We start from the raw sequence: 14,229 nt of genomic DNA, 5'->3' as shown, positions 1-14,229 counted from the left end.
GTATTTGATCTATCCCTTTACCAGCACACTGACTCAGCTGATTAAGTGGTGTGTTTGAAAGCAACAGCTTTTGTCATCCTATAAATCTGACATGTGCCACCAGTTAACAGATGAAATATTCACATATCCCTGTCATTAGTTTTAAAGTAGCCAATAGTTTACTGTTTAACCAACAGTTTGCTCAACTCTGAAATGCTTTATCATTATTATTGTCGTGTACTACCGATGAAAACTTATGCTGGATGTAGCAAGCTAATGTGAACTGTGAGAGCTGCTACTTGGGTCAGAAAATTAGCTAGAACATTATGTAAACTGGTTAACAATTTAGCCTTGGCTACTAAAACGAACACCAAAACTTAACATGAACTGTTAAGAATTGTAGCAATTTATGCTAAAGATAGATGGAAAGTTGGGGACCCACACATTTCTCACCTTGATCTTCTTCTTCGGGTCTGGATCAATTTTCTGTCTATGAAAATTACTGAGTAGGAACCAATCAGAGGCAGCATTTCTATGATGTCATCACGTAGGCATCTCATGAAGATGTCATCATGTAGACATCTCTGAATTATTTTACAGTATTTTTAAACTACAAAATACAAAACACTGAAGTACTGAAGTGTGCATGCATTGAAAACTGACTGAAATCCTCAAATAAAAGTCTAGGCAAATTAACCCTGTCCATTAGAGAACACTTGAAAGACACACGGTGGGTACAGATTTCTTGTGTCACTTTCTCTCGGTTTGTGTCCACTAGATGGGTGGCATGGAGGCAGTCATCACAGGCCTGACAGATGACTTCAAGATCCTCAAGAGAAACAGGAAGCTCTTCACCTTTGCCACAGCCTTTGGAACCTTCCTGGTTGCCCTTCTCTGCATTACTAATGTCAGTATTAGGTTTCAAATAGCCATATATTTACACTAAAGACTTAAATGAAGTACTTGTCAAAGTAATGTTTCACTCTTTTGTTTCACTCCTGGTAACTATTTAGAAAAACGTAACTTTGCATTATTTTCAGTCATGCCCAAATACTGTACTAGAACAAGCTATACTACAGAATTGGCTGTCTCACAACAATAAATACTGTTGTAAAGTATCTTAGTTTTAGTGGTATACCTATGTAGGAATGGCCTGTTTCAAAACATGAAATAAGGAAGTGAAACTGAAACAGTTTCCTGAAACTATTCTAGTCTTATGTTGTTTTCTCTATCAAAGAAATGATCGAATGAGCTATTGCATCACACTCTGATAACAAATTGGAATTTCATTAAAGTTGTATCCAGGAAGCAAATTATTAATTTTCTCTGTAGTCCCTATTCATTCACATGGTTTCAGCACCAGAGGAAATGCCTACCGATTACAGAAACAGACTTTGGAGACAGAAAAGTATTATGTTGGTGATTCACATGGTTTTTCAAATCAAATCAATACAATTATTGAGAAAGTGAATAATGCCTTTCCCAGGCTAGTTCCCTGGCACAATATACAGATTGAACCACAGAGGATACAAATCAAAGATGTATCATGCAAAACCTCTAATACACATGGGATCACCACTTTGTCCACGTGAGGCTTGTCAGTGCTCAGACGTCAGTTCTTGCCATGCAAGTGAACTTTAAGTCACCTCAAAAGGGTCCACAGTGTACCACTGACACTTAATTTTCTCTGTCCTTTTCCCTCTCTGTAGGGTGGGATCTACGTGCTGACGCTGTTAGATAAGTATGCAGCAGGGACATCGATACTGTTTGGTGTGTTGATCGAGGCAATTGGAGTGTCATGGTTTTATGGTATGAAATTCTCCAGTCCTACTATATTTATATTCTGAACACTTTGTCTTATTCCACTCTAAAATGGCATTGACAACATTACTGAAATTAGCAAGATATCTATCTACAGATGACAGAAGTGAAAAAAAGGAGACAGCATGTCAAGTTGAGAAATACAGAGAAATATAATCAGAAAATAATTTACATGGTGTACTTTTCTGTAACGATCAGCAAGTTGTTATAGCTTCTCCATGGTATCTCTGTGTACTTTCACATATGCAATACACAAATGAGCAAGGTCAACCACAAGGAAAATAAAACAAAGCACAAGTTATAAATTTGAATACTGTAAGACATAGCAGGCTTATCTAAACTTTATAGCCTTGTCTCTCTCTTCATCTGTAAAACCTCAGAAAAAGGTAAGGTAATATTGTAGGGGAAAAAATTAATGAAACATAGAAGGGCCCAATTCATGAGGGATCCCATAGCAAGCAAATTGTGCAACCAAAGCAAAAGATAAAAACTATATAAAATTAATAACAGCAATGAAATCAAATAAGCCAAAAAGCATATGAGTTATGTCAATTCAAGGTCAGCCCAGGTCAGACTAGGACTACAAGGATGAAGGCCATCATGTGTTGTGTATCTTCCTATTGTCCAGTGAGACTGCATACTTGGCACAAAGAACATTGACTGATCTTGTAACTTTAATCTCCACAGTAACCTTTGCTGTGTAACTTTTCATGTTCACTCTAGGTGTGGACCGCTTCAGTGAAGATATCGAGCGAATGATGGGCTTCAAGCCAGGACTCTACTGGAGACTATGCTGGAAATTTGTCAGCCCAGCTTTTCTGCTGGTGAGAGAAATAAGAAACATACAAGTAGTTACTTTGGGCTGGTTTTCCTGTACAGGGATAATGGTATTCACCATCCACCATAGGGGCCTAGGTTCAGTCAACAGCAGTAGTGGTTCTGGTTTATACATCACTACCCAGAGGGAAGGTGTGATCAGAGAGGATAGATTGAACCTCTTAGCGAGTTCCTCACTGGCTGGTGAAATAAGTAGTGTGCAACTCCACATGCATTAGAGGAAGCATATGGCTGTGACCACTGCTGTCAAGGAGAGGGTGTAGACAGCCATGTGTTTCCTCTAATACAAATGGCTGTCTACACCCTCCCCTGGACATCAGTGGGATTTTGCAGTTACACAGGCTGCAATGCAGGAGAATTGGTCATTGGTCGCATTGTTTAAAAAAGGAACACACGTAAAAATAAATTCTCATTGTTTACAGATATGTATTTGGTATACCAAATAAAGCGTACTGCCCCAATTACAAGCCTCTGTTCTCTAAAAGAATACACATCCTTGTCTAAAATTGCCTTTATGGAGTGTAACACTTACATGTGTCCTCTCTGTGAGAATTTTCATCATACACAATTGTGCTAATAACAAAGGAAATGAGTAATGTAATGACACCACACCCTACCAATTATTTTCCACTTCATCCCACCTTTTTCTCATAGCATCCATGGATGTGCTCTGCAATTATACAATTGAAAAGACCAACATTACAGGACCAATACAAAAATATCTAACACTCCTTCTGTGTCTGTTTCTCTTATTTAACTCTTATTTATTTCTTTTCTCTATCACAGTTTGTGGTAATAGCCAGTACTGTGACATCATCAGGCCTGAAGTATGATGACTACGTTTTCCCTAACTGGGCTAACATAGTTGGCTGGGGTGTGGCCATGTCCTCCATGCTATTTGTCCCCTTCTACGCCATTTATAAATTCTGCAGTGTACCAGGAACATTCAAAGAGGTCAGTATCAAAACATGCTTGTCACACAGGGTGAAAAAGTCATTGTAAGCTGCTTTTTAGTAGATATTAAATAGCTATACATTGACTTAAATTACTTCAAGGATGATCGCTAAAAAGGAGGTAATATGGTAAAACCAATGTCGAATGACACATGTACTTCATGAGAACAATTTGTACTTGGTATATACAATAAGATTTCACACGCAGTGCAAATTGATTTGCATAACAGTAGCCAAATGTTATCACTGGTAAACAGTGCAACTGTTACGAAAGGGCATACCGTATGTTCTTTCAAACAAAACTTGAAAACATCAATCTGTTTAAGAAGTAAACTTTCGTCTCTCAACTTGATGACACTGGCACTGTGAGAACACGTTGAGAAAAAATAATCACTTCAAAGCCTTGAGAGTTTGTGATCGTAATCATCAAAGCACCAGAGAGCTATTTTCATCCCTCAGCAATCGACCAGTGTCAGCTTCACTCCAGTGTAACATTTCCCGTTGGTACTCAGGGTTGAAGATTCTTCTCAGCTTCTCAGGACACATGTTGTTCCCAAAACCTCCTGTCACAGCTTATCAAGTTTTGGCTGTCTCCTACTCATAATAAACAGAAAAACATCTTTGAAGTCCTTGATAAGGATTCCTCACAGGTTTGAGGATTGGCATATTTTGTCAGAGATAAAGTCCATAATGACTGTTTTACCAACAATTGATGCTAGTTTGATTGCATTTTGTCTTACATCTCAAGTAGTATGTTGACTCTTGGCTCATCTAAGCAGAATTAAGAAATACACATTTTAAGAAGATATATTGAGATATACTGAAGTGTGATTTATGTATGCCTTGAAGATGATAAACTTGTTTTCTGAGAAGTGTTGAGTATGATGTCTTGTAATTACATGTTTTGCAGAGGATAGCCTATTGCATCACTCCAGAACATGAACATCATTTGGTGGCTGAGGGAAATGTACGGCAGTTCACAGTAAGGACACATTTTTGTTTGAACAAAACCAGTCTGAACTGGCTAAATGGCTGCAATTCATTTGGATTTGAACACATTCATTCATTCACATTATCTGTGAATTGATGTGTACTATGAGTCATAACACAGTAGTACTGCTAATATTTAGTATCAAAATTAACAATATGGCAAAAAAAAGACAGAGATAGTAATTTTGGATAATCTTTTTAATAAATGGCTTAGAAAAACAACATGATAAAGACAACTACTGTAAATTACATTTTTAGATTTTTAGATAAAACAGGCATCACTGAGTCAGTTGTAACAGTGAAATGTAATAAAATACATTTCACATTAAGTCAAAAAAAAGGTGCAAGACTTTATTTTGTTTTCCAGCTCAAGCATTGGTTGGCCATCTGATGACAAATTCTCAGAAGTCCCTCGTCCATCCTCACATCTGGTGTTTGGCGTTCCTGTTTGGCGTTCCTGTGTACCACCAGTGGTTGGAAAGACAAGGAGAGCAACAGGCTCCAACCTCTCTCAGCAGCCTCAATCATCTCCCTGTGCATTTACTACCGAAGGCCTTTGTTGTCAACAGTAGCTTCAAGCACTTTGATTTCAGAGTTATGCCTGTTAATGTTTTGAAACCTATTCAACACCTTTAGCTCACAGGGGACAGGCACCCTATGGGTAAAATGTATTGTTAGTTACCCATGGACATCATTACCTTTTTACAGAAACTACAATTAAAGCCAAAACAATCCAATTTTCCCACATATGCCTATACAGGGGACCCAAACATTTACATTTTTGAACTTTTCCTAGGCCTATGATTATTTATTATTATATATTATATGTTAATTTTGGCTGTTCTGTTGGCTGAGTGGCTTATCTGTGTCAGTGCCTTATCAAGCAAGACACTCCAGGTTTCTTACAGTCCGTACAGGAAGAAATGACAAACTGTGTTGACTCAGGAATCCACCAAATCAATCACAGTTTGTGGCTGCCAAACTCGATTTGACCCAGTTTATTAATACTCAAGTCAAAACGCTGAAGGCCAACAAAGTATTAAGGCCAAACTCCTTAAGAAAGACAAAACCGGCCTGATATAATGCTTTTGTATTGCATTCTGTTAAAGAAAAGGGAATACTGCATGCATCACTACAAAGTTTTAAAAGAACTGAAGCAGGGTCCATTCACCTCTTATGCTTCGAATGGCCAGGCTCAAAAAACCCTCTGTTGTGTTTCCCCTATATGCATTCCACAGCAGCGCAGTTTTGTCTCATCAAATGCAATAAACTCAAACACTATCTCTACTTTAAGCAGCAAGCGTCTCTCAGTAGCCTCAATCATCTCCCTGTGTATTTCACCTACCAGACATTGCCACCATTTATGAGACTTTTATCGGTTGTTCAAACGCTCAGCTGGGGGCAACGAAGGCTCTGCTGCCAGTCGCGCCACCTACCTATTACAACGAAGTTCAGTGAAGACGCAGAGATGGAGCAGAACAAAAAGGTACGCCACTCCTCCTTATCAAAGGGGGTACCTTCTTTGTCTCTATGGAAAGTCTGTTATTTATCTAACTCAATGATGTAATATCTAGTGGGGACATGTCCTCAATATCCTGTTTTTGCCCCACCTCCACACCACACACCCTTTTTTTAATACAGTGAAACACAGCGGTAGCTCTCTAAAACATTAATTTACATTAGTCCTCTTAAACGTATACACACATGTGTTATGATGATAGTGTTGTGTGCAACAGATCTACCAGTGCTAGTATAGCTTATATCTCTATAAGGGTTATGGGTTAAACATGGGTTATGGGTAGAAACGTCAGTAGCAAATATTGGATCAAATTCAGGGTTTATTAATCAATGTAACGTCGCCTATGCCTAGATGGCGAGGGTTTCTACTAGGTTAGGTTTTCTGTTTTGATTTGATTAGCTAAACGGAGCATTTTATTAAACGTAATTCGACATCTATAACTGTATACAAATGTGTCTAAAGCCCTTCTAGTGTCAGTGGACATGCAAAAATATTGCGGCGGAGCAAAATAAAATATACGCACTTCAGTACCTCTGCTGGAAAAAATCCTAGGGGAAACACTGCAACCAGACCTTAATCTCTAAGAAAGGCTGCTTACTGAATGTGAGAAACAAATGGCTTAACTGTTACAAACTGTTTTGTATTATTGTTGTGTGAGTTTTACTTTGCAGGTGTTTGTTTAGTGCTTCTGAGGGATATCTGTGGTTTTCCCTCCAAAGAGAGAGAGAGAGAGAGAGAATGTATGTGTGTGTATTGGGATTTCATTGCCAACCACACAGTATGCTGTTAGTGTACAGTACATGGAGGAGTGACAACTGTCAAATGCCTCTTTCACTGCACTGTATAACTATTATGTTAAATGCATAACTGTTATATTTTCATTTGAACCATTTCTTGTGATGTTACTTTTTCATTACCAAAGAAGTGCCAATATGTTCCTTTAGGAATGTTTTTGATTATCTTATTCTGTTTCTCTGTTTTATTTATTATAATGAAGTTGAATTTTAACCTTGAATCATAACAGACCCTTACTGAAAGGAATAAAGCCACAAAGAAAATAACACATACATGTCGAATATATAAGGAGATATAAAATATATAAATATATTCTTTTGTTATATCTAATCTTGTATTTATCAAATTGTTTATAACAAAACGTGAATGTAAAGTATTTTAAGCGTAACCGTCCACAGTCATAACATGGTGTTCGATGTATAGCTAAGATGAACTATTTAGAAAAAATATTCTTCAGTGTAACCCTGGGCTATTTTGTCACATATGGATGTGAACAAATACACCCTGGCTTTCCTGGACTCTGTTTACAAAAATAATGTGTACAATACCAATGTCCTGTTGAACGTGAGTGACAACTATCTATGAAGAAGTCTGAAGTATTCACCCTATGATAATAAAGAAATTCTTCTACACACACCTGAAGACCATGTGCTCTGATTTAATGTCAGTTTTCAGAGATTCTCAGGTATGGGTCCCTTTTGTCTAACTCAGTGTTTTACTGCTGACTGAGGGCTTCTCATAGTGGCTGAATAGGCCTTTCCACTGTCTCTCCCTTTGTTAGCCTGATGTACCACTGGTATATGGGCCTTCATGTCCTTTGCTGTCTAAGCTACTATTGTTCATGATCCTCTGCGGCACACATGCCAGGGTTCCATGTTTATCAATTACTCTTGAAGTAACAATTTCCAAAAAGCTGCATAACACCGTGTAACTTTTTTTTGTTTCATAGGTAGTAAGAGTTCATTCATAATTGCTTATGCCTCAAAAGTATATAAAATTACTATTATTCCCCACAAACTTTGCTTTTGTGACCTATTTATCATGTTCATTGAGAAAATGGGCAAATTTGTATCTTCATTCACATAAAGTCAGAAAAAAACAATATATGAATCCAAATTAACATGTATTTATACACGTGTTTGTGCACCGGCTTTGATCTTTGCTTCACACAGCTTAGGGAAGAAGTCTTGAAGGTACTTGAAGGCTGCACACTTCTTATCTACAGCTTGAAACAAATTGTTCCATAAGGTCCAATCTGATGTGCAGCGGTGGCATCAGCACCTTCCGGGGGCTCTTAGTAAAACTTGGTAAAATCACCTTGATGACCCATCAGGAATTTCTCCTATGACCTAGCCATACTCATCATACTTCAAGGCATCCAGTAAGGTCTTGATACTGTTGTAATCCTCTATGAGATGCATGGAGTGAGCCAGGGGAAGAGACAGGTACTTGTTACCATTATGGAGCAGCACAGCTCTGAGGCTGGTGGACCCCAGAGGTGCTGATGCCACCAGAAATTGGGCCTTATAAAAATATTTCTCAGAGCTCTAGATAAGGAGTTGGAAGACTTAAAGACTTCTTCCCTAAGCTGTCTGAGGCAAAGATCAAAGCTGGTGTATAAATACATGTATAAAGTTAATTTGGATTAATATCTTTCTGATTTTATGTGAACAAAAAGACAAAAAAATCTCCCGTTTTCTCATTGGACAAGTAAATTTCAAAATATCACTGTGCTGGTCACAAAAACAAAGTTTGTGGGGAATAATAGCCATTGTCTATACTTTTGAGGCTTAGGCAATTAGGAAATAACACAAGTAAAATCATACAGGACTGGCACTTAGTGTACACAAATTTAACTTTTCCATTCTCAGTAAATAGTAAAAGATGTACACCTTTGGATCTTAAAGAAAATGCAAAATGTTTTTCCGAAGATTCAGATGAACTTTACTTTTTGTTATTTAAGGAATTATCTGAGCTGTATCACCAACAGCCAATATGTAATTTTAATTGTCCACCTATGAGCAGCTCCTCCATTTTTGTCATGCATTGCATTTTCGGACAATAACATAAATCAACATCACACTCATAAAATAGAGTGAAATTAGTTTGCAACCTGACATTTAAGTACTTTTTTCCCTTTTCAATGTGAACACAATACACTAAAATTACAGTATAAGTTTACAATGAGGAGTGACAAGGTTAACAAGGTGTGTTAACTGCAAAAAACAAACAAAATTGATAAGCAACAATCCAAAAAGTACTGAACATGGATATGCCACTGATACAGCAATTCAAGACAAAAAGGAACAGAGGATTTATGAAAATATGTATTTTTTATATTCACAATTATGAGTTTTGATATTATCAGCAAAGAAAATTTATCAGAAAGTTGATATGCTACCATGGGGAGAGGCAATTGGAGCACACAAAATGTTTTTGCATACTACTCCTTTAAGAATTATTTTTGACAGAGATATTGTTGATACTGTTGTTCTAAACAAGACCTGAATTTGACCTCTGTGTAGAGCTGAGAAATCCTATCCAACACACAACTTAAGGGAAAAGCGAGAGATAACCTAAAACTATGTTAAGACAGTCCTTACAATGCATCTGACATATAGATAGGTGAAACCTTTTATTTGCGTTAGCTGTTGTAGGGAAGAGAAAAGTTCAAGTTCAAGTTTATTTATATAGCACATTTAAAAACAACACTAGTTGACCAAAGTGCTTTCCACACAACATATATACATGACAACAGTGGAAAAAGTAAAAAAAATAATATAGATATATATTATCTGATTGGATGAAAAAGTTGTAAAAGTTCTGATAAATAAGAAGGTGCCAACCCATTTAAAATTTTAAAAACAAGCAATAAAATCTTAAAATCAATCCTGAAGCGGACAGGAAGCCATTGGAGTGAGGCTAAAACAGGGGTAATGTGCTCACGCTGCTGCATTCTGGACTAACTGTAACCGATAGAGAGGTGACTGATCCACTCCAACATACAAAGAGTTACAGTAGTCGAGACGAGACGTTATAAATGCATGTATTACTCTTTCAAAGTCTTTGCGTGGTAGGTAGGGCTTGACTTTGGCCAACAGTCTCAGCTGAAAGAAACTGGCTTTTACTACAGAACTAATCTGTTTTTCAAACTTAAAAGCACTGTCAAAGATCACACCAAGATTCTTGTTAAATGGACAACTATATGTTTCTAAAGTACCAAGAACATCTATACAAGCACTTAAATCCCCAGGTCGACTGAACACAACAACCTCAGTCTTACTTTCATTCAGACAGAGAAAGTTCTGATTCAACCATATTTTAAGATCTCTCAGGCAGTTGAGCTGAGTTGCAGCTTTGTCATTAGATTTTACAGGTAAATAGATTTGTATGTTGTCTGCAAAGGAATGAAAGGAGATGTTGTGTTTTTTTGAAAATGGACCCCAATGGCAGTATGTACAGTGAAAAAAGCATGGGGCCCAATATGGACCCTTGGGGGACCCCACAAGAAAGAGGGGCAGCAGATGAAGAAAATTCACCGAGGTGAACAGAGAAACTTCTGTCCGCCAGATATGATTGAAACCATTTGAGGCTGTGCCCCTAATGCCGACACACTGTTCGAGTCGGGATAAGAGAATGGAGTGATTAACCATATCAAAGGCAGCAGTCAAATCTACAGCACCAAAACAGCAGAGTTTCCAGAGTCAACAGCTAAAAGGAGATCATTAAAAACTCTTAAAAGGGCAGTTTCAGTACTGTGACAGGGCTTCAATCCAGACTAGAATTTTTCATAAATACTAAAATCATCTAAACATGATTGAAGTTGATTAAAAACCACTCTCTCAGGATTTTTGACAAAAAGGGGAGCTTAGAGATAGGTCTAAAATTTGAGATGTTTGAAGTATCCAGATTGTTCTTTTTTAAACGCGGTTGCACAACTGCATGTTTGAAAGCAGCTGGAACACACCCTGAGCTGAGAGATGTATTAACCAAGGCGACAATGCTTGATCCAACAGTGTTAAAAACATCTTTCAAAAACCGTGCAGGAATACTGTCAAGGGGGCAAGTTTTAACATAAAATTGTAGATGGCACAACAGTCTGATTCGCGAGGGTTAACAAGAGAGTTAAAGACGTTGAAAAGAACCTCAGGCCTCTGGCTGTTATTTGCTACTACATGGGATAAAAATTTTGTTTTAGCAGGTTTTACTGCTCTCTGGTATTTAGATAGTGTATCCTGCAATATTTCAAATGAGACTTGAAGTTTGTCTTTTTTCCACTTTCTCTCAGCTATTCTACAAGCACGTCTGAGAGAGCGGGTAGTGCCATTCAGCCAAGGCTCTGAAAGTGGTTTAGAGCCTTGCAAAAAAGGGCAGGCTAGGCAAAAAAAACCCCGCTCGTCTTGGTCAAGATATAAGGAGACTTAAACTATTATTATTATTATTGGCGAGACCAATGTCCAAGGCTTAACAAAGAGAGAACAGACCTGAGTACAACAGACCTGAGTACAACAGCCCTACCCAAGGGCATCACTGTGTCTTGAAAAGTGGTGGGGACATAAGGGCTCAGATTAGGGGTGTGAAGAGATACTTAGCTCACGAGAGATCATGATATTAGGTTCATGAGAATGAGACTAAAAACAAAAATCACCTCACGTCGAGGTTCCAAGCGCATTGAACATTACGTCAGGGCAGTTGTGTGTCGCTATGACGACAAGCTACGTACTATCTCTGGGTACTGTCTGCAATGGAAAACGGAGCAGGGCCGAGTAGAGTCGAGTCAATCGATTTGCGCTTTGGAAGCATTTTTCGGCAAGGCAGCATAGATCGTCAGAACACCGGCAACAGTTCAATGTTTAGTCCTGATGGTAAGATGTGGAACAATGATGTTGTGTGGTTGTGGACTTACTTGTGGAGTAACTTATACCATCTGCTAGGTTACGGTCGCAGTCTGAAGCGGCTTTGATTTGGATCACATTAACCTGTTTCTTACGACCCGCCCTTCTCTGCTTCTGATTGGCTAGTAGTCCTTACCTGGGAACTCTGCATGTGCAACTCCCAACAAAGATTCTGTACAAGTAAGATGCATCACTCTGTAGCTGAAGAGCGGAGCGTACAGCACATAGGGTGAAAAGAGGAGCTGCAGCAATGTGCAGTATGAGAAAAATATGGTGTTTTTTCAAAATTAAACCATGTAAACCTGTTCTGGTACAACCCCTAATTAAGATTTTGAACCTGAAAATGAGCATAATACCACCTCTTTAAATAAATCAAGCTTTAAAAAGTGGCGGGGACAAACTCAGCCATTTCAAAAAGTGGTGGGGACATGTCCCCAGCGTCCCCAGTTTAAATGACTCCTATGGCCCTATTATAACAGCAAAAAAGATGGGGTGTTGGTATGAGATTGTAACAGATGTTAATTGATTGTTGATTAACAACTACCGTAACAACAAGTCTACAGCTGAATACGGTCCACAAATTATTATTTTTTTTTTTCAGTGTAGTAGTATCAAAAAGGACAAGTGCACTAACAACTACAAGAGCACTGCTAGTTTCTGACAAGTGCATTTAGAAAAAACAACTGTCAATGGGACAGTTAAAATATGTTTAAAGAGTAACTTCACACCAGGTGGGAAAGCAATGGCCTCTCTGGTTGAACGTTTCAAGTGTGTTTCACCTCTGATTACGTCCAACAGCAAATTCACTGGGTACTTGGACACATTGGAGTACACTTTTACGACTGCTGCCCTTCTCAATGTTCTACCTTAATGCAAGAAAAAGGTCAAAACCACACACTTTCATGAAATTTGTTTAGCCAATAAAAGTCAAGCTGGACCACCATAGATGGCTTCTTAATTGGCAGCTCTGTGCAACACTAATGTGATTGGGGCAAAGGAGAGCCATTTTCTAATGTGCCTTTTTAGACGGAGGAGTTCTATACTCATAATTCAATTGCCAGGGAATAATCCATGTGACTGAGCAGTTAAATCCTTTTGTGGTTAGCAGGAACACTTCATGGAGAGAATCCTGACACAAGGAGAGCAGTGAAGGTGCTGTGATGGAAAGGTTAGTTATGAGATCATTTGTGGCAAAAGTTAGAAACAATTATACATGAAGTTTTGCTTTCTGTAACTAAAGAAAGAAAACAGTTCCTGTTACAAAGTTTTTATGAAATACAATGGAGTAGTACAGACGCACCAGTTTGTCAGATTTAATAGATCTTATAAGGATAAGATAGTGTCAGTTAGTGTCAACTCTGATTGTGTCGCATGAGGTCTGTCTATTGTATATACATTATTATCATGTCATGTTATGTGTATAGCTTGAAATAAACATGCCATATGTATAGCATACATCATTGCTGATCTCTGGATGACTGCTAGTGTAGAGTAAAGTTACTCTTGGGTTTAAATCCAAAGCCGAATGGCTTTAACAGAGAATATTCAAACATCAATGCTTCTCTTTGGTACAGAAAATATTCCCTCGTTTTTTCTTGGAATGTGAAGGAAAACTCAGTGAGCGGTGAGCTTTTCCACTGTGATGTCCAACTGTGACAACAACAATCTTTCAGTGCTAGAGGTTTAACAAAAATATTTGCATGTAGCCTACTTTAGCACATGCCTTTTTCTATTTTGATGGATATAATGCTCCATTAGGTTTTTTCCATAAATGAATTATTATTAAATTAATTTGATTCTGGTGCTGTTTGTTCTATGCAACACTTCTAATATCCCATACAGTTGAAGGCCATTCATATTTCACTTATTTTCAAAGGGGGTCTTCAAAGGCTTAGCAGTCTGTAACCACATGGCAAACCTGGACATTCAGCAACCACAAAGCAGCTGTGGGCATAGCATGATGGCCAGCATTCCTCACAGGCAGGAAACTCCTCTCTTCCCATGGGCACATGGGATGATGTATTTCCTGTTTATTTCTTGGGCCACCCCTACAACTGTGAATACGGCAAAGAACCTGGACTAAGTCCAAAGAGTCCACAAGAATCAGAGAACTGCAAAGACTCTGTGACCCTTTCCTCCACATTTGTGGTTTCAGGCCATCCTTATTTATCTATAGTAACAAAGGTTTCCATAAAAAGTAGTGCCTGTTTCCTGTCTCCCAAGTAAAAGCAGATATGAATCTGATAAACCAAATTCTGATTCCCACATAAGATACAGTTGCATATGGCCACAGCGTCTCAGAACTCCTGACGTCAGGTCATGAATTTAACCTGAAAACTGAAGCTTAAATTATTTCATGTCTGGGGAACACAAAACTTATGGCAAAACAATATTATTGTACAAAGGAATACGCTATGAGTTGTTTAAGCCATAATCCATG

The 14,229-nt window shown here is 38.2% G+C and overlaps 1 protein-coding gene across 2 annotated transcripts in view; it reads left to right on the top strand.

Annotated features, from left to right (window-relative positions):
* Positions 1 to 6,498, top strand: part of slc6a2 (solute carrier family 6 member 2) — a 30,998-nt gene extending 24,500 nt beyond the window's left edge. For both annotated transcript variants that reach the window (XM_038701621.1, XM_038701622.1), the window contains exons 10-15: positions 758 to 886; positions 1,689 to 1,788; positions 2,524 to 2,624; positions 3,424 to 3,591; positions 4,501 to 4,572; positions 4,948 to 6,498. In XM_038701621.1, coding sequence (XP_038557549.1) covers positions 758 to 886; positions 1,689 to 1,788; positions 2,524 to 2,624; positions 3,424 to 3,591; positions 4,501 to 4,572; positions 4,948 to 4,971 — 594 coding nt within the window. In that variant the 3' untranslated portion in view covers positions 4,972 to 6,498. The remainder of the gene's footprint in view (positions 1 to 757; positions 887 to 1,688; positions 1,789 to 2,523; positions 2,625 to 3,423; positions 3,592 to 4,500; positions 4,573 to 4,947) is intronic.
* The last annotated feature ends 7,731 nt before the right edge of the window (positions 6,499 to 14,229 follow it).

The sequence above is a fragment of the Micropterus salmoides genome, unplaced genomic scaffold, assembly GCF_014851395.1.
Source record: "Micropterus salmoides isolate LMB-PRFRI ecotype aquatic unplaced genomic scaffold, ASM1485139v1 Ms_hic_scaffold_6, whole genome shotgun sequence".
Taxonomy (NCBI): Eukaryota; Metazoa; Chordata; class Actinopteri; order Centrarchiformes; family Centrarchidae; genus Micropterus; species Micropterus salmoides.
This window is presented reverse-complemented; position numbering and strand designations above follow the sequence as displayed.